Source organism: Physella acuta, unplaced genomic scaffold (assembly GCF_028476545.2).
Source record: "Physella acuta isolate Inbredline_101_S28 unplaced genomic scaffold, ASM2847654v3 ptg001281l, whole genome shotgun sequence".
NCBI classification, from domain to species: domain Eukaryota; kingdom Metazoa; phylum Mollusca; class Gastropoda; family Physidae; genus Physella; species Physella acuta.
In genome coordinates this window covers 110,825-129,530 of record NW_026732796.1, presented here as the reverse complement: position 1 = coordinate 129,530, position 18,706 = coordinate 110,825, and the positions used below count along the sequence as shown (strand labels likewise).

General features: G+C 33.5%; 1 protein-coding gene across 9 annotated transcripts; it reads left to right on the top strand.

Annotated features, from left to right (window-relative positions):
* The first annotated feature begins 3,040 nt into the window (after nucleotides 1–3,040).
* On the top strand, nucleotides 3,041–18,599 carry LOC131957948 (deoxynucleoside triphosphate triphosphohydrolase SAMHD1). 9 transcript variants are annotated; one of them, XM_059322816.1, is made up of 18 exons: nucleotides 5,496–5,660; nucleotides 7,542–7,677; nucleotides 7,903–8,065; nucleotides 8,433–8,499; nucleotides 8,877–8,955; nucleotides 9,462–9,622; nucleotides 9,891–10,006; nucleotides 10,218–10,288; nucleotides 10,510–10,650; nucleotides 14,467–14,514; nucleotides 14,597–14,761; nucleotides 14,965–15,056; nucleotides 15,209–15,265; nucleotides 15,611–15,821; nucleotides 15,977–16,066; nucleotides 16,186–16,290; nucleotides 16,407–16,544; nucleotides 16,751–18,599. In XM_059322816.1, exons 2-18 carry the CDS (start codon nucleotides 7,579–7,581, stop codon nucleotides 16,904–16,906), a joined length of 1,959 nt encoding a protein of 652 aa, XP_059178799.1. In that variant the 5' UTR covers nucleotides 5,496–5,660; nucleotides 7,542–7,578; the 3' UTR covers nucleotides 16,907–18,599. The 9 variants fall into 9 exon arrangements, with proteins under 9 accessions (XP_059178801.1, XP_059178799.1, XP_059178792.1 ...); XM_059322809.1 differs by having other exon boundaries at nucleotides 7,885–8,065; XM_059322810.1 differs by having other exon boundaries at nucleotides 7,539–7,677; nucleotides 7,885–8,065.
* Nucleotides 18,600–18,706: the final 107 nt, after the last annotated feature.

The following is an 18,706-nucleotide window of genomic DNA, read 5'->3' as shown; positions in this document are numbered from 1 at the left end:
CCCCACCCCCTCAAACTTTCGACTTGCACCTCTTAAAAGACTATTTAACACTCGAAATAATCACTTAATTAAGTGGAATTATCATTTTTTCTCTATATATTTTGCATTTTTTGGCCTTGGTGTCACCCCCCTAAATGGTGTCACCCGGTGCGGTCCGCACCCCCCCCCCCCCCGCTACGCCTCTGACCGGGACCAGTCTTAATGACTTGGTACACATCTCTTTTGTTGTGTGATCATAGAGTCACAAGGCGGTGACGTGTGGTGCGGATGCCACTGATGTCACCCGACCTATTGACGCCACTACGATCACGATTTTCCCAGTTTAACTCAGTAAAAGTCAATGGTTTATTGTCTTTCTATTACTAAACGTGGCATTTTATTTTAACACGACCATGTATAAAATTAATGATATAATAAATCATTTTTTACATTTATTTTTTTAATGACTTTGTGCCTTTTGAATCAGTGTAAAAGAATGAATGTAATTTAACTGTCCACAAGCAATGATTGACAAAGTTAAATAAGGAGATTGCAAAGACGACTATTTTAAAAACTATATCTAGGTCTTGTGAGTTGTGTTCACGGAATGTGTTCACATCTGATAGCCGTCAGTCGACGTAAATAATTGACACACCTAACTCTGAACTCAATGGAGAGAATAAATGTGGTATAAAATACAAATCAGCTACATTTCAAGAGATGAACGTTATTTCTAATAGGTTTTAACTTTAACATTGTTGAAATGGCACTCCCAATAACAGAATGTCACAGTACACGTGAATTGTGACTGGTCCCCCATTCTACCTACCTTCACTTCGTGTGATACCATAAGTTTGCAACAAACAGCTAACACCAACCAACAGCTCTATTTACAGATGACTTAAACTAGGGCTAAATTTTCCCAAAGTTATCGAAGACGTTATTGATTAAATTCGATCGATAAACATATCTCAGCGGTAGAAAAAAAATCTAATGAAGTTTGCTAGTGGATAGGGCTTTAGAGACAGTGGCAATTTTATTGGCAATAATAAATTTGAATTCATTTTATTGGCCTCAGTGTCATAGTTTTCATCATCAGCGTGTGAGGACTGAAACAATAGTAATACTTCTTTCTGACATGTACTTTCATTCATTCAGATGGTTAACTTGTACTAAATACAAAACTGTATAGGATCTATCGGCTACTATTGAAGTGAGGTTTTGTCCATAAACCGTGTAAAAACAATATGTGAGTCCGAAATAGGTTTTAAAACGTTTACTACTAAATAAGAGCTATGTGGAGATTGTCACGTATCGTTGTCAAGACAATGTGACAATGTTATCTGACGGGATAGTGTGGTCAGACTCATGCTCGGCCGAAATCAGTGTTGTTAGGTTAGGTTTGCCTGTCGTCCCCCCTGGAACATAGGCCGCTGACAAGAGATTTCCAGACGTCTCTGTCCTGGGCTAGTCTCTCCAACTGTCCCCAGGTGTATCCAATCTTCTTGGTGTCTTCTTCCAGGTCACGTCTCTAGGTCTTTCTTGGTCTGCCTCTCCTCCTCCTGCCTTGTGGATTCCAGGAGATGGCCTGTCTTGTTAAATCAGTGTTTTTAAACGATAAAAAAAACATGTTGCCTGAGACTTGGTGGGACACTGGGCAGGTGAAGTAGAGTTGGGCAGGTGTAGAGTTCACCTTTGACGTCAGTATATGAAGGGATAGTGTGGTCAGACCCATTCTGATCCGAAATCTGTGTTTTAAAAGACAAAAACATGTCTGAGTTGGCGGGACACTAGGCAGGTGAAGTAGAGTCGACCTGCTTTGTGACCTCAGCATATGAAGGGATAATGTGGTCAGACCCATGCTCAACCGAAATAATTGTTTTTAAAAGACAAAAACGTCTGAGGTGTGACGTCTTTTTTAATGTGAGGTCTGGTTATTTTGTGATGATAAGTGACAGACGTGATGTCATTTATGGATGAGCCCCGAGACCCACAGTTATCCACGGATAACGGGTAGTCTAGTGTTATCTAAAGATAAGTTACAGTTATTTTACTGTTATCTTGGTCATACACTACTTACGTCATAGTCATGTTCTCCAGAATGACTAGTCACCTTTAACCTTTGCTCTAATATGACTAATAAGCAAGAATTTTAACCCGAATCTAGTATTGATGAAAATTTGACCCATAAATTAGTATTGATGAATTTTAATCACGTACTGATGAAACAAACAGCGTTAGCTCTGATGGCGTGTGTGTTTGAATACATACGTGTTCATCGAGTTTTAATCTTTTACGTAAACTTCCCTGTCATTTTTTCGTTGTTTGAAAATTGTTTGACTACAACCGTAGTGTAAGGCCGACACGTGTTTTGTCGTGTTAGACCTTACAACGGGAATCCCCGAATGGTGTGTTCATGTGTCGAAACATCTTAAAACTCATAACAGACACCAGTTGAGGGGTGCATTGAGAGGTGAAATCACAAGCCCACTAGTGGATATGGTAGTCAGTGTTTCTTTCAGACATTTTTCTCCGAGGAGGGGGGGAGGGGGCAGTTGATATTTTCGGCGGTGGGGGGTGGAAGGGATTAAATTTTCCGGAGTGGGGGTGATGAATTATGTGTTATTTACTTTGAATTATTGTTTCTCTAGGGGAGGGTGCTGCATTATGACGTCACTTTATGGGGAGAGCTCTGGAGTTTTCTGAAGACGTGGGATGATAAAATACCATGACGTCATTTATAAACGACCATAACTCGAACAGCTTTTTTTTAACCTGCTAATTAAACATAATTCTGTGAATAATTTATGTTGCGTGGTACTATGTCGTAGCCTAATTAAAAATGGGAGGGGGAACTGACCAGTGAAGTGCAGACGTTTATGAGCCAAAATAAACTTGACTTGATTTAAAACTGCGCGGGCTCAACTCTTATTGAAATGTCCTTTTTGTTGTTAGCTTCGTGTGTCGCTGGCTGTGTTCCGCTCGAGCTCTCGTCTGCTCGATTGAACTGGCTTTCACGATAGCAGACTGCAACTGGCTCTACAGACGCGTGCACGCTTGAATTTAACAGTTGGGCCTAATCGTCTAACCAACTTATTCCGTTGTGTAAAAAAAAAAAGGGTAAGTTATCTTGAGCTGTTTTTTTTTTATTTTCAGGGTGGTTAGACTTATTTGTTTTGGTTTTTTTTTTTTATTTCAGGGTGGTTAGACTTATTTGTTTTGGTTTTTTTTTTATTTCAGGGTGGTTAGACTTATTTGTTTTGGTTTTTTTTTTATTTCAGGGTGGTTAGACTTATTTGTTTTGGTTTTTTTTTTTATTTCAGGGTGGTTAGACTTATTTGTTTTATTTTGTTTTTCTGTTTTGTTTTTTCGGCCCGCCCTGTCCCATTGCGGTTTTAGTTTATTGAAACAGCGATTTATTTTTAAAACTTTTTAACTGGGATGCGTCAACATTAGATAAAGGCCAAATAGTAAAAAAAAAAAATTTAAATACAATTACACAAACAAAGTTTTAAAATGCAAATAAGTTAATTTTGAAAAATTACTTAAAACAAATGTATAACGTCAGACTTTCCGAACTTCCATTTCTGAATGTGTCGTTTGTTTTAATTACTGTCCTAGTTAAATGACACTGTTATGACATCCTTAACCGGACTTGCATTGTTATTACCCTTCACATCTCACAAATGAAGTGAATAGACACTGTGTACATGTGGTGGTTTAAAAAAAAAGCTTAACACAGTCATTTAGGTCCCATACCAACGTTACAACTAATTTGTTGTACAACTCATACCGACCACATGTTGTAGACTGTTTTGTTAATATTTTGGGGAATGTAGTCTCATAATGTTAATAAGAGCACCTGACAATTATAACAATGTATTGTTGGTATCACAATCTGGCCAATCATATTAAAGGGCTCACAGAAGTGGAGGCAGGACAGAGGTTGGTGTCCCTCCCCTCCCCCACACACATCACCCCAAAAAAAACGACACCGTAAATAGGCTATATATAGGCCTATATATAGATATATAGGCCTATAAATAAATATATATATATATATATATATATATATATATATATATATATATATATATATATATATATATTGGCCTATATATTGTATGTTCTTTAAATAGTATGGAATATATATAGGTCAATATAATATATATAGGGATATATATATATATATATATATATATATATATATATATATATATATATATATATATATATATATATATATAGCCTAATATTATAGGCTATATATATACATAATAGGCCTATATATACATATATAAGCCTATATAGGCCTATGTATATAGCCTATAATATTAGCCTATATATGTAGTATATAATAATATAGGCTAATATTATAGGCTAGTTATATATAGGGCCTATAGGCATATTTTATATAGATATTTAGGCATATATATATATATATATATATATATATATATATATATATATATATATATATATATATAGGCGTATATAGGCCCTAAATCTATATATTATACAGATCCCAACTTCCCAAGGCCAGTGTTTCTTCGAGACTTTTTTCTCAGGGGGGGGGGGGCGGTAGACTTTCTTCGGGGGGCGGACACTGTTAAAAGTATTTATTTTCTATATAAATTATATAAATTTCCTTTCGTTCGGGGGGGTGGGGCGGTAGAATTTTTTCGTGGGGGGGGGGGGGCTTTGCCACCGATCGTTTCCCGGAAATATAGGCCTACCGAGAAGTGGATTTTTTTTTTTTTTTTTTTGGCTACGCACGATTCAATAACTTATTTTATCAGGTTCAATTTGGCTGTCGTGGGGGAGCGGGGGAGAAGTCTTCAAGCATAGGCTAGACTAGATCTAAAGCAGACGATAAAAAGTGGGTAATCCCTTAGTTTAGCGTCGGAAATTATCGGGTAATGTTTGTTGAGTTTCGGTAATTAGAGTTACGGTAAACCATGGTTTATTTGACCATTGAAATATAAATAAATTGAAAGTCGATTGTAGTAAATTAATGTTTTAATTTTTTAAGTTTAATCGACAAAAGGAAACAAGAATAAATATAATAGTAGATTTAAATTAGTAGATCTAAAAATAAAAACATATAAATATAAATAATGTATCAAATGTAATAATTTAATGTTTTTGGCTTGCAGCGGATTTGCGACCATTAATTAATTAAATCTAGATCAAGCTAGATATCTAGCTGCTAGGCCAAGTAAAAAAATCTAGATTACGAAAATAGTAAAAATGATTACAAAATGTAAAAATGATTACAAAAATAAATCTGTCCAAATTTTAAACATTCTGTTTAAAAATAAAAGAAGACGCCAAATAAAGTATGGTTTACGGTACTTCCGGTGAATTCCGGAAGTGTGTGACAGACTTTGTTATTGTTTCACTGTTTTTTACTGCTATACGATTCCGGAATAATAACCGACGCTAAACTAAGGGATTACCAAAAAGTGTTTCCTTGTATAAAAAGTTACACACTTCCGGTGTTTCGCTTGATTATTTACATTCAAACTTTATCACTGCCGGGAAAGATGGACTGTTTGAACCTTAATCTAGTATCTTTTATCTAGATTTGATCTATACATAATAGACTAGTAGATCTAGACTCATTACCAATATATTTATGGGTAGATTTCTGACTTAATGTCCAATGGCGCAATAAAATAGTAAATAGAGTTAATTCTAATTAGAGTTTTCTTAAAAAAGGGTTGTACTTGTACTGAGTACTGGACTGACACACACATCTACGGTTATTTTACTTTACCTGGTCTGTTACTGTACTGCTGTCGATTCTGTACTCACCACTGTACTGTCACTGGTGGTAGTTAACTAAAATTGTAGATCTATATAATCTAATTAATAACTAATGATAATGACATTAATGTCAATGCTATCCGGCTAACCCCAATGGACACCAGCGAGTTGATGAGATTCCTTCCGTAATGTTGTTGACATGGACTAAAAATGTGCTTTTTTAGATTTAGGACCATAAAACTAATAAAAGATAAAATTTTATTAAAAACTTAAGCCTAAAATTAATTCAGAAATGTAATATTTTTAGAATCAATGCTATACAAGTTGCAGATCCAGAGAACTTGAAAATAATTTGTTGAGGCTACATTTCTAGATCTATTTATCTTCATTATTCTTCATCAAGCCTAAGTTATAACCCGATGTTTCACTTTCGTAAGACAAACATTGATTGGCTGTAAAGGAACTCCGTGATCTATTTCTGACAGCCCCACTTTATAGTTATTTTGTTTACAAAACTTTGCACTGTAATTGCAGATCAAGTTTTTAAATAACTATGCAAATTTAAACACCATGACCTATTTTTCCTATTTTTAGCTTACAATGTGTACAATAAAATTTATGGCGGCTATTGTTTATGGCGCCATTACACGTGAAAACCAAATTGTTTTTGCTTTTTTTTTTTAATTTTTATTTAGTTACCGAAAATATTAAAAACATCAAATACATCCAATCTTTAGTAAAGTCCGAAAAAAACCAGACAGACAGGATTTTATAACCATATTAATTGTAACTACGCCGTGCAAGATTTTTAAATGAATTTTTGGACCTCTCAAATACCTTTGAGACTTTTCTCGCTGGTGTCCATTCTAGTCCTACCTTGCCTTGTGGTAGATCTAGATGCCTTACAGTTACACACCTCTAGATCTAGATCTAAAAATTTGAATTAGTAATTTCAAATCTAGATTCTAGACCTCCCTAATTTGCTAATTTCTAACCATGATAAACACTAAACTTTGACAAGGCTACAAAAATCAAAATACAACTAGTCTAGATATAACAATCCTAACGCCTAACACTTTTTTAGGGAGAATCTTTATTCTGTAATATAATAATATTATGCCTAGGCCTATAGAATAAAGATTAGGGCCTATATAATAATATTAATATTCTATATTCTATCTCTTTCTATAGGAATCTATAGAATAGGCCCTATCTACTATTATTATCGGTAAGCTTTATTTAGCCTATGGCTGTAGCTATAACTATAGACTAATAGACTATCAAGGCCAAACCAATTTTGTTGAAATTGAAGGGCCTTGCCCTTCTTAGGCAGGCTATCATAATACTATTAATACTAATCTAAGTAAACTTGACTAGAATATCCTCAACTAATTACAACTACCAGATCTAAATGTAGATTTAATTAATTATTGGGTATGCTGATGTCTGATAATAGACTCTTCTGAAAAAAGGCCCTCAGTAGGCCTGTTGTAATCTTGTCTAGTTTTATGGTTAGAAATTAGGGTTAGGCCTATGGTAGGTTCAGAGTTGGGTATAGCATTGACATTATTAAGCAAGACAAATGTGTATTTAGTTAACTAACAGTAATCTGACATCCCATTTTTAAGATTCTATTATTATGACTTAACTCAACATTGGTAGGCCTATATGCCTAAAATAAATATACTGTCAATAATAACTATTATTTAATATTAGGGGCCTAGATCTTGCGTTAGATTAGAATAATAATAAAACAGGCTGGTTTTTTTTCTTCAAATATTTTGGTTTAGAAGATTTTATATTGGTGAGACTTTAGTGTTGATTTTGAGAATGACAAAACTGATGATGGAATATTCTGTCAATAAACAACAAGATACACCTTCCTCAAACATCTGCAATGGTCATAGCAAAAATGAAGATAATACCAGTGTAAGCATAAAGATGGCCACAGCTGATTATTTAAATAAAAAAATACATGTAGCAGATTTTATTTTGTACAGTGTGCCCTAATTTAAAATTCATGAAATGTCCCTATAATAATTTTTTATAGTGTTTTTAGGTGGTTTAAATTAATACATCCTTTTCAACATAAACTGTAATGTTATATTGATTTAAATTTCAACATTATTTAATCAGATGTCAACAAACTTACAGTCTCCATCGCGAAAGCGGGCGTATACTTATGTTAACCAAGATGTTCATGAAGCTACCTCTCAAAGACCCACAAATGTCTCATTTGAAGACTGGACTACAGATGATGTTATATCTGAACTAAAGTCAAAAAATTTTACAGAAGAAATTTGTAGTATTTTTGAGAGTAAGTTTTACTTCTTGTGTAAAATCAGTTTCTTACATGTTTTATTCTGATGAATTACTTCTGAATCTTTATTGTGGAAAGTTGATTTGAAATAGAGCCTATACAAAAAAAATAATTAATATTATCAGATTTTTAAATAAAATATCTGCATATTAATTTTCATTGGGCTAGTTTTGTGAGAGAAATAATTAATTTCCATTTAATAAGTACTAAAATATGGTGGTAAAACTTGAAAAAGCATAGTAAAATTATAATGTAAAAACATTTTTCTTCAAATTCTCACAAGATTGCAGTTCTTTGTCCAGGCATATAAACAATTTACAGATTCTTTTTACAATAACATTAATTCCAAATAAAATGTCCATAGGGAATGGTGTGTGTGGAAAAGACTTAAGAGATTTGACGGTGGCAAGACTGTGGAAATTTGGTATTACGTGAGTCCCATCATTATTGTCATCAAAGTTCTGGTGTAAGCTGATAAAAAGTTGTTTAAGATAATTCAGACCTTAAGGAGCCATTATATTTTACATGTTTTTGAATCTGTTATATATTTACTGCTAAAGTTTTGGGTATGCTAAAAGACCACGTATTTTGTGTTTGATCCATAAAACAGACCTTTAACCATTTGAATCATGAAAAACTAAAATAGTTTTGCATTTTTCTTGTTATCTTTAAATGCCATGGAAATTAGTTGTTATGATATTTACAAAGCATATAATGTTCATTTATTTTTGGTAAATGATAAACTATTTGTTCTATTGTTTTGCCATTAGTTGTAAAACTATGTTTTACCATCCAAAACTATTTTCAGTGATGCTGGTATCTGTCGACGTATCCATAATCTTTTAGAAGATGTCGGGGTGTTAACTAAAACAGACAGTGTATCAAAGGTAATTGCTGTTTTAAATCTTCATTCCTTGTTTATATACATGTTAGAAATAAAGTTGCCTATTCCAACCTTAGGTCAGTTGGGCAAATGAAGTTCACATGTTTCTGTAACCTTGGCATATTAAAGGATAGTGTGGTGGTTCTATGCCTAACTGCCTTACTTTCCCTAAAGTGAATCATGTGCCCTTTTGAGCTGGGTAGACTGAAACCCTGGATCCAAACTCCTTGAAACTTTGTGCTCTCTTCATCCAACAATAAAGTACATGTGATTTTTTTAAATAAGTAATTTATTTATTCTGTTCTTTTTGTGATTGTTTTCTTTTTAATTTACTTTATTTGTGGGTACAATATGAAAAAATATGCATTCTTCTGTAATAGTTACATTTTCTTTACACATTACCCTCTTTTACTTACAGTTTTGAAAAACAATATTTTAGAATTATTTTAAATTTATTTGTAATGGTGGTGACTTTTTTGCCTGATATTTCTTTAAAATGTATTTTTATAGGTGTTTCATGACCCCATACATGGGCACATTGAGCTTCACCCCGTTTGTTTAGCAGTGATTGACACCCCACAGTTCCAGAGGCTCAGATTCATTAAACAACTTGGCATGTGTTACTTTGTCTACCCTGGTGCTGCTCACAACAGATTTGAACATTCTATTGGGTCTGTAGGTCATTTGAATGTAGTTCAATTCAATTGGTCAGCAAATGTTACAATTAAGCCTGTGAAAAAAAAGCCTTAAATCACCTATTCATCTGCTAATCACATCTCATCTGTATAATTATTCATTTACCTAATTAAGAACTATTTTTACCATGTTGGCTAACATTTAGTAATGCAAAATTTAAGGTATGTTGTTGAACAATTAACTAAGACTTCAAGACTTCTTGTTTATGTTTTAAATATTATATAAATGTTTTTTTATCTTCAGTGTTTGTCATCTTGCTGGCCAATTTGCCCTTATTCTGCAACAAAATCAGCCATTTCTTGGAATAACAGAGAAAGATGTTTTCTGTGTGGAATTAGCTGGGCTATGTCATGATCTTGGTAAGATTTTTAAAATTTGTTTTTGAAGGTTTGTTTACCTAACTTATCATTTGAAAACATAAAATATTGAGGTCAAAGATATAGAAATAGGCTTAGTTTAAGTTGTAATAATTAACTACCAATCCTCCTTTAGCTATTCCAACTTTGGAACGGTAACTTTAAAGATACAGGATAACAGTTTTATAAACTTTGATTTTTTTTTTTTTTGTAGGTCATGGTCCATTTTCTCACTTGTTTGATGGTAAATTTATGCCTGCTGCTAATCCAGAGAAGAAATTTAAAGTAAATATGAAGCCTTGTGTATAGATTCTTATGTAGATGGTGTTATTTTATTTAATGTCATTCTAATAGAATGCATTTGTATGTTTGACTATATTAAACAGACTAATTATTTTTAGAAGTTGGAACATAATTTTTTATACCTGGAAATTTTATTATAAATCATTTTGAACAAAATATTATACAATAACATAAAATAACTTTTTGATTCCTGTTTGTTCTAGCATGAACGAGCTTCTATTGATATGTTTGATTTCCTGATTAAAGAAAATGGTTTAATGGAAAAGGATGGAAAACTAAGGAAATATGGATTAGATGAAACTGATATTTTATTTATTAAAGAGTTGATTTATGGGCCTTTGGATGTAAGTAGCTCATCTATTGAATGCTTCAGATTTTATTAAATGTAAGATGGAATAGATAATCAAAGAACCATGAATTTATAGAAAAAATACATAGTGTTGTGAATGGACCTAAGTGTATGGAATGAGTTTGAGAGTATGTGTGTAGTTGAATGGAGTTAATATAGTTGTGGATGGCTTGAGAGTATGTGTGTAGTTGAATAGAGTTAATATAGTTGTGGATGGTTTGAGAGTATGTGTGTAGCGGTATTAATAAAAGATTATGAATGCATGAATAAATAAGGATGTGACGTAAGAGAGAATGTTTTCGTTGTTAGGAAGATAGTTGAGAGTTAGTCTTGGTCTTGTCGTCGTCTTGTGAGGATGTCTAGAAGTCGTCGTCCCGTCTATCGTCTATGTAGCTGTGGGTATTATATGTAATAAAATATGGAAACATCGTAGCGTCGTTCAGTGTTCTCTTTTTGGATCGTCGTCATCTATTGTTCGTAACGTTCAGCATCGACCCGTACCGAAACTCACTTCGCAACATATGGTGGATGCAGCGGTTTGCTGAACTTATCTGTCGCACAGTACGTTCCCGTCTACACTTGCAGTGATGTCATCTCATCTGTAGCTAGCAGTACGCCTTCATCTAGATCTAGATTCGCCCGTTATCTACAGCAGTACGTCGTTGTTTAATTTGATCGGGACTCAGTTGTGTACCAGACCCTGACCTTGGACCGTGATGAATGGACTTTTCGACGCGTGATGTGGCCTGCTCGAGTCGTCGTCGTTTGCCGGAGACGGACTTCTGGTTGACCGGCGCGATATCCAGCGACTATATCGGGTCTCTCATCGCCCATTGATTCCCGTCAAGGTTAGAACTACAGATGTGGTCTTTTTCATCTTTGGTTCGTGCTGAGCAGTAGTCCAAAGGCCGGCATTTATTTGATGTCCATACCTGGGAGAGGGCGCTATTGTTAGAAGATAACGTTAGGACCCCCGCACTCGTCCCCGACCCTCTACAATGACCGTGCTGTTTTAGTCGTGATGAATCTATCGTTTACGCAGATTTTCTTCATGACCATTAAAGAATGCTTAGTTTTCGGGTTCTACCTACATCGTCAACTGTTCGTTGGAAGAGTTTACGTCATCACCCTCGTCTAACCCACATCGTCGTGATCGGCTGAATTGTTTGGCCTACATGTTTTGATGACGTCCCTGACCTTCATCATGTCAAATTTCTTAGTGGTTGACCTTATCGACAGTGCAGACGAGAATTTTCTTCGTTTGTTCAATCCTGTATTGGTCGAGATGAATTCCCGAACTACAAGAACGACATTATCTAAATGGATTCTCGAAGTACAAGTCAACGTCAATCTGCGTCACCAATCGAGTGTGTGTGACTGACTTGGACTATACCAGCATGTGTACTACAAGTCATCGCCTGAATCTGATGTGGCCTATGGAGTGTGGGATCTGGAGTTGTCATGAAGACCTGACGTCTGGGATTGTTTAAGTTGAGTACACCTCTTCCATTTTTTTAGATACTAAGATCTAATACAATTTTTTTGTTGTTCATTTTTAGTAATATTTGTTTAGGCCCTACTGGATATAAATTTTTTCCCCAACATCATTGATCTAGATCTAGAATCCAGTTACCAGTGTCATAGTTCACGCTAATTGTGTAACATTTCATTTGCCCTTTAATTTAGAATCTAGTTTTATTTAATATTTAGAAGCAAATCATGTAATAATTAGGACAACTAGACACTATCTACCATATATATAAAAGTCTGTCTAGATCTGGTGAATTCTAGTGTAAGATAATAACAACCAGTTACTGGTTCACTAATGATTAGTTTCAACAATACCTGTTAATTAATATTGGTAGATCTATATGGTTTTACTCTCTCCAAATACCATCATGGAGATAGAGTACTGTATTTTGTCATTATGTATATAATTTTGGTGGTAGTTATACTGTTTACTATACTTTAAATTTAAATGTATAATTAACTTGCCTTATGTTAATTACAATTAACCATTCTCATTTAGGGAAGCGCCTTAGAGAGGGCGTTATTGAAATATATAGCGTTAGGTTTCCTTTTTGTGGATGGTCTTAATATGTATTAACTATATGGAATTTGTTACTTTGTTAGTGTTAGGTTTAGGGACTCTTTGGTGTATTAGATATGATATCAATTGAGGATATATTTTCTGATTTGGTTGTTGGACCCAGTATTTTTCCTGTTTCCCGTGTAGAGTAGTTGATTTTATTGTCGTAGTCACCCATTCATGCTGGATGCTGTCTGGTTGATACGTAACTTAGTTAGATGATTGATATTGATTATTGTTATTTGGATCTCGATGGTTTGCCGAGATATTTTGTTTGTCCCGGGGTCATGGAAAATTGTCCTCCATTAGATATTATATTTCTATACTAGAGATATAGCAATATGGTGGTATTTTAGGTACAATGTGCTAAATTATTATATCCTAAGAGGTTTGATTTTCTTGGTTGGATAATGAACCCATTAGCTTAGTGTTGTTTTTTTTTGTTGAGATAATTGATCTTTGCTAGATAATGATTTTGTTTTGCGAGACTGAGGATGCAGTCCGCGTTATTTTTTGGTATCTCGAGGTTGTGCCGAGTACCTGGTTGTTGTGTTTGGGGGTTCACGGGAAATACTCCTCTATGTGATATTGTATTGGCTTATTGGAAGTGTTGATGGTTCTAATTTAGTTCATTGGTGTACTCCATTGTATAGATTAACTATAATATCTTTAGGTTTAATTGGTTTAAATATGGAGTGCTGGTATTTGCTTGGACTGTTGATTTCCTGATTGTTGGATAGTAGTTTTATGATGCTTGGGAATCTATTGAGTTATATGATATATAGCCAAATCGGATTGATTTTAATTAATAGTTGCTATTTAATTTTCACATTTTAGAAACCATGTACTTTGCTATTTGGTTGTAATATCATATTGTAATAACAGGAAGAGGTGCTCAACAATGTTAATTTTAAATTAGAAGCTATTGTATGGTTTGGGTACATGTTGGTCCTGGATTATTTTTTTTATAGCCTGTGTTGATGTCCAGAGACAAGAAACCAAAAGATGTGTGTGGACAAGGTGTTGGTTGGGACCAAAAGATTTGTGTGTTCAGGTTGACTGACGACGGTGATGAAGAACCATGGACCACAGAACATTGTCTTTGTTGCATATTGCATGTATATATTTGTTTAGAATATTGTATGGATGCATGTCTTATGAAGTTGAAGCTGAAAATAGTTTGATAGTTCTGGTATGTATTTTCAGCTGAAGAAAGGAGAGGGGTATGTTGTGAATGGACCTAAGTGTATGGAATGAGTTTGAGAGTATGTGTGTAGTTGAATGGAGTTAATATAGTTGTGGATGGCTTGAGAGTATGTGTGTAGTTGAATAGAGTTAATATAGTTGTGGATGGTTTGAGAGTATGTGTGTAGCGGTATTAATAAAAGATTATGAATGCATGAATAAATAAGGATGTGACGTAAGAGAGAATGTTTTCGTTGTTAGGAAGATAGTTGAGAGTTAGTCTTGGTCTTGTCGTCGTCTTGTGAGGATGTCTAGAAGTCGTCGTCCCGTCTATCGTCTATGTAGCTGTGGGTATTATATGTAATAAAATATGGAAACATCGTAGCGTCGTTCAGTGTTCTCTTTTTGGATCGTCGTCATCTATTGTTCGTAACGTTCAGCATCGACCCGTACCGAAACTCACTTCGCAACACATAGTATGCATTAATAACTTATTATTCTTGTCATTTTTCAATTAAATAACTATTTGCTTTTCAGGGAAAAGAATTAAAAGGCAGAGAAATGTGTAAACGCTTTTTATATGAGGTAAACAGGATGAATTTAAGTAACTTTTTAAAATAAATGTTCACCTATAACTTCTACAATGATTAATTAAACCTTCAAACAGATAGTTTCTAATAAACGAAACAGCATTGATGTAGACAAGTGGGATTATTTTGCTAGAGACTGTCATCATTTGGGCATCAAGAACAACTTTGATCACATGCGGTTTATGAAGTTTGCTAGAGCTATTCAAGTTGATGGTGATTGGCAGATCTGTATTAGAGACAAGGTAAGTCTATCTTTCAATAAGACAATAGATCTATACCTAAAGATTTTGTTTTCAATTACAGTGATTGGTTAAAGTAATGAATCAAATAATTACTTGAATAACATGGTTAAGTAGAAAGGTATAATTAAAAATAGGAGTTTCTATAGAATTTTATTCTCTCACTTTTGTTTATCATCTTTTTAAAAGTCAGTTTTTGTCTGCAGGAGATAGCTAGCTTGTACAACATGTTTTACACTAGGTACACATTACACAAGATAGCATACCAGCACAGAGTTAACTGTGCTATTGAGACAATGTAAGACTTTTAACTTGTTTCCCTATGCTAAGCGATTTGTTTCTTTGACAATTTAGTTTAGTGTTGCTATGTGGATTTTAAAAAGTTCAGAAGAAACTGCTAGGCTCACATCTTTGCTTCATTTATATTGATTTACTTGTTGATATTTTTAGGGTGACTGCAGCTTTAATAAAAGCTAATGATTATATCAAGTTCAGTAAGAAAGATAAGTAAGTTTTTAAATGTGGGAAATCAGTTTATTAATTCTCATATTTGTATACTTTGGAATTTGAGACTATATCATCAGTCAGCTTACTGAATACTATGTAATATGGTTGTTTATTAGTAATTTGTTTGAAGCATATAAAATCTGCCATTAAATAATTCAAAATTTTATAAATTTTAACAATGTAACATGGGTAAATTTCTTTTAGATAATTTTAGACTTATCTCCCTTAGTATAATGTGTTATTGAGATGGTTCATCTACTGAGTAACTCCCCTAGTAGGTGTAGTATAAGTTGATCACCTCTCAGGGTTCTGTTTGTGTCAAATATATATGATGTAATTTTTCAGGAGCACATGCAAGATGTCTGAGTGTGTGGATGATATGTTTGCATACACAGAGCTCACAGATAATGTGCTCTTTAAAATACTCTATTCTGATGACCCTGACTCACATTCATCTGAGATGTGTGATGCTAAAAATATCATCCAGCGGATATTCAATAGAGATCTCTACTCTTGTGTGTGTGAGAGCAAACCTATTGGATCAGAAAATTTGAAAGTAAGATTACTTGGGGGTGGATACTGGAGGTGTAAGCATGGGATTCTAAAGAAATTAAATAATTTTTGCTATCTAGAAGTATAGGCATACAGTTAAACAGGTTAGAACTGTCACACTATTTCAATTATGCTTATTGACATTTTAATTAAAATCAGCAAAATACAGATGAGATCAGATCTGAGATACTAAAGAAAGCACATTCTCTAGGCCACACAAGTCTTTCTGTAGATGATCTCATTGTTCAGGTAGGTTCTGTTGTTTTGGATATTTTATTATACTTTTAATTAGCTGATGTTTGAAAAGGGATTTAGGGCACTGAAACTTTTAGAAAGCGGTTCAATTTTATTTTGTTAAATATTTTCAGATTGCTTACCTGGACTTTGGTATGCAAGATCAGAATCCAGTTGAGAAGCTTTTGGTGTATTCAAAAGATAGGCCTGATGAAGCTAGACATTTACCTAATAGTGAGGTGTGTTAAGATGAAAGCAATTCTCCATAGATCTGTTACTGTTATTTAAACCTGATGCTCTTAAAAGTTCTCATTTATTTTAACATAGAAATAATGTCTTACATTCTCTATTTCAGGCTAGTAGAATCTTAGGTCCCATTAAGTTTTCTGAGCTACTGGTGCGTGTCTACAGCTGTAACAAATCAAATAACGAACAAATTCATGATGCTGCACGTCTGTGGTGTGAGGAGATGCATATGAAAACTACAGATGAGGTTACCCCAGTTCTATTTCAAAAATTTATATTAGCAAATAAACTAATTCTTATGGCTTAAATTTAAGAAAGCTAGAGATAAGAATCAGTAGAAATTAGCTGTATAAAGAAAACAGCCAATATGTTGTAAAATCGTATTCACTTTATGATTTCCCCAAAAACATATTTTGTTATATATTTGTTATAAAATGATAATTTAATCCATAGGAGAGCCTTGTACTACAGACTCCGGGTAAAAAAGAAGCTATTGAGAGCCCAATGCACACTCCTGTCACTGCTAGCAAGCAAAGGGCAAGCTACTCTGGTTTTTCAACTGACAAAAAGAGAGTTCCTTTTCCTAAATTAAATGACAACAATGAATGAAAGCTGCATGCAGTTTGTGTTTTTGATACCATGCTTTTACTACACTTTGTAGCATTAACAAGTGAAGAGTGATTCTGAATTATCTATGAGTGATACTTTAATTTGTTGGATTATTAGTGTTTTACAGCTGCTAATATATGCTAAGCATGCATAATATTCATCACTTTTCTGTAGTTTTTAAATGTTGCATACATATATCCTCATTTTTGAAGATCAGCAATATAAATCCATTATTTGCTTTGTTGCTATTTCCTTCATCTAAACGTTTACGCTTAGGATCAGCATCCACACTATTTATATGTTGGTGTACATTTGTTGAGAACTGCTCAATAATTTTCTTGTTTATCTGAATTCCCTCTTAACTTACATTTTGACATTGTTATTAAGCCATTCTCAGTTTTCAATTGTGATACGAGATTTTAACAATGGCACACTGATGTCTCATCTCACTAACACCACTGAGAAAAATGCAGGGGAAAATGTTTTGATTGTTGTACCTCCTCTTTTGGGTAAAGCCATATTTTTCGTTTCTATACCTGGTTTATTTATTCAAGGCTTGTGCTTTTTTAACCTTATTTTTGCATGCAATATATTACTGCATAGTTAATTTATTTGTATTTGTTTTAGTTCTAAATGGCTTTGTTTTAATTTTGCTGAATTTTTTTAACTTGCTCCTGTTACGGCATTTACTATATAATGTCTCATGACATTTCTGACACTAATTTGTTTTCAAAGCGTGTGATATTCTTACATATGGTATAAGAAGTGAAATATATCTAAGTACAAAGAGGGTTAAATCTTTATAAGTTATTTATCAATCAAGAACTCAAAGGTTAATATGAAAAGCAGACAGCTTCAAATGTTTGTATTCTTAAATGGCATTATACTTTCTTGGTAAATAATATATATTTAATTTCTTATTTTATCAAGCTGATATTCTAATTGTTTAGTGAGGTACATTTTATAGAATTAGTGATGGTGGGATTGTATATAATTTTTATAGTTCACCATATCAAGATATAATTGCTTCCTACAGTATAATTTTGTAAATGAGGTTTAGCATTCACAGAGATTAAATTCATTACTAGTTTTTCACCAGAATAGTTTTTACTTCCATTTGTTTCATCATCAATAATCTCCTCTAATTGTGCCTACTGCTGAAAAACAGTTGTACAAGAAACAATACATTGTGTTGTGAATGTGTGCTTATATTTTATCATTAAAATGCTTATTTGAGTAGAATCCCTTTGTAGACCATGATGATCTCATATCAGGAAAATTTTTCAAGTATGTCTTATTTTAAGTTTTATCATTTTCTGCATGTCTTGATAGTATAAACATGGAATCATCGTAAGTAAAAGTGGCATTGGTCAGAACCAGAAAGTTTGTTATAATTTGATGTATTGAGGAATACAACTAGTCCTGTGATTTGTGGAAACACAGTGAAAACTATTTTACCTAACAATGTTTAGGACAGTGGCAAACCATTTGATAAAATGTGTTTACTGATGACTCAACTGTTAATGTTCCTACTTGATAATTTTGCTTGAACAGTTCTTGGATTTGTCATTTCAGATATTACAAATATTGATTTTTAATAATCTTAAAACGTTAGTTAATCTAAGTTTTATAGAACTGTAAAACTACTGTTTGTGTACTAAACATATCCATAGGTGTTACAAGAGTGAACATAATAAACCATTTTAAGAAACTTTGGGTTTGTATTTGAATTAATCCAAAAACACTCTCCAGTGATGTCCCATACACTGGTAGTAGTAGCCAGAAGCTGTAGATTGATCA

What these genes read in the sequence shown, in the direction of transcription:
- LOC131957948 (XM_059322809.1), top strand. Translation starts at nt 7,579, where the DNA reads ATGACAAAACTGATGATGGAATATTCTGTCAATAAACAACAAGATACA. An exon ending in TGGGCTATGTCATGATCTTG is followed by an intron (nt 10,007 to 10,217) that starts GTAAGATTTTTA and finishes TTTTTTTTGTAG; the next exon opens with GTCATGGTCCATTTTCTCAC. An exon ending in TAGATGATCTCATTGTTCAG is followed by an intron (nt 16,067 to 16,185) that starts GTAGGTTCTGTT and finishes AAATATTTTCAG; the next exon opens with ATTGCTTACCTGGACTTTGG.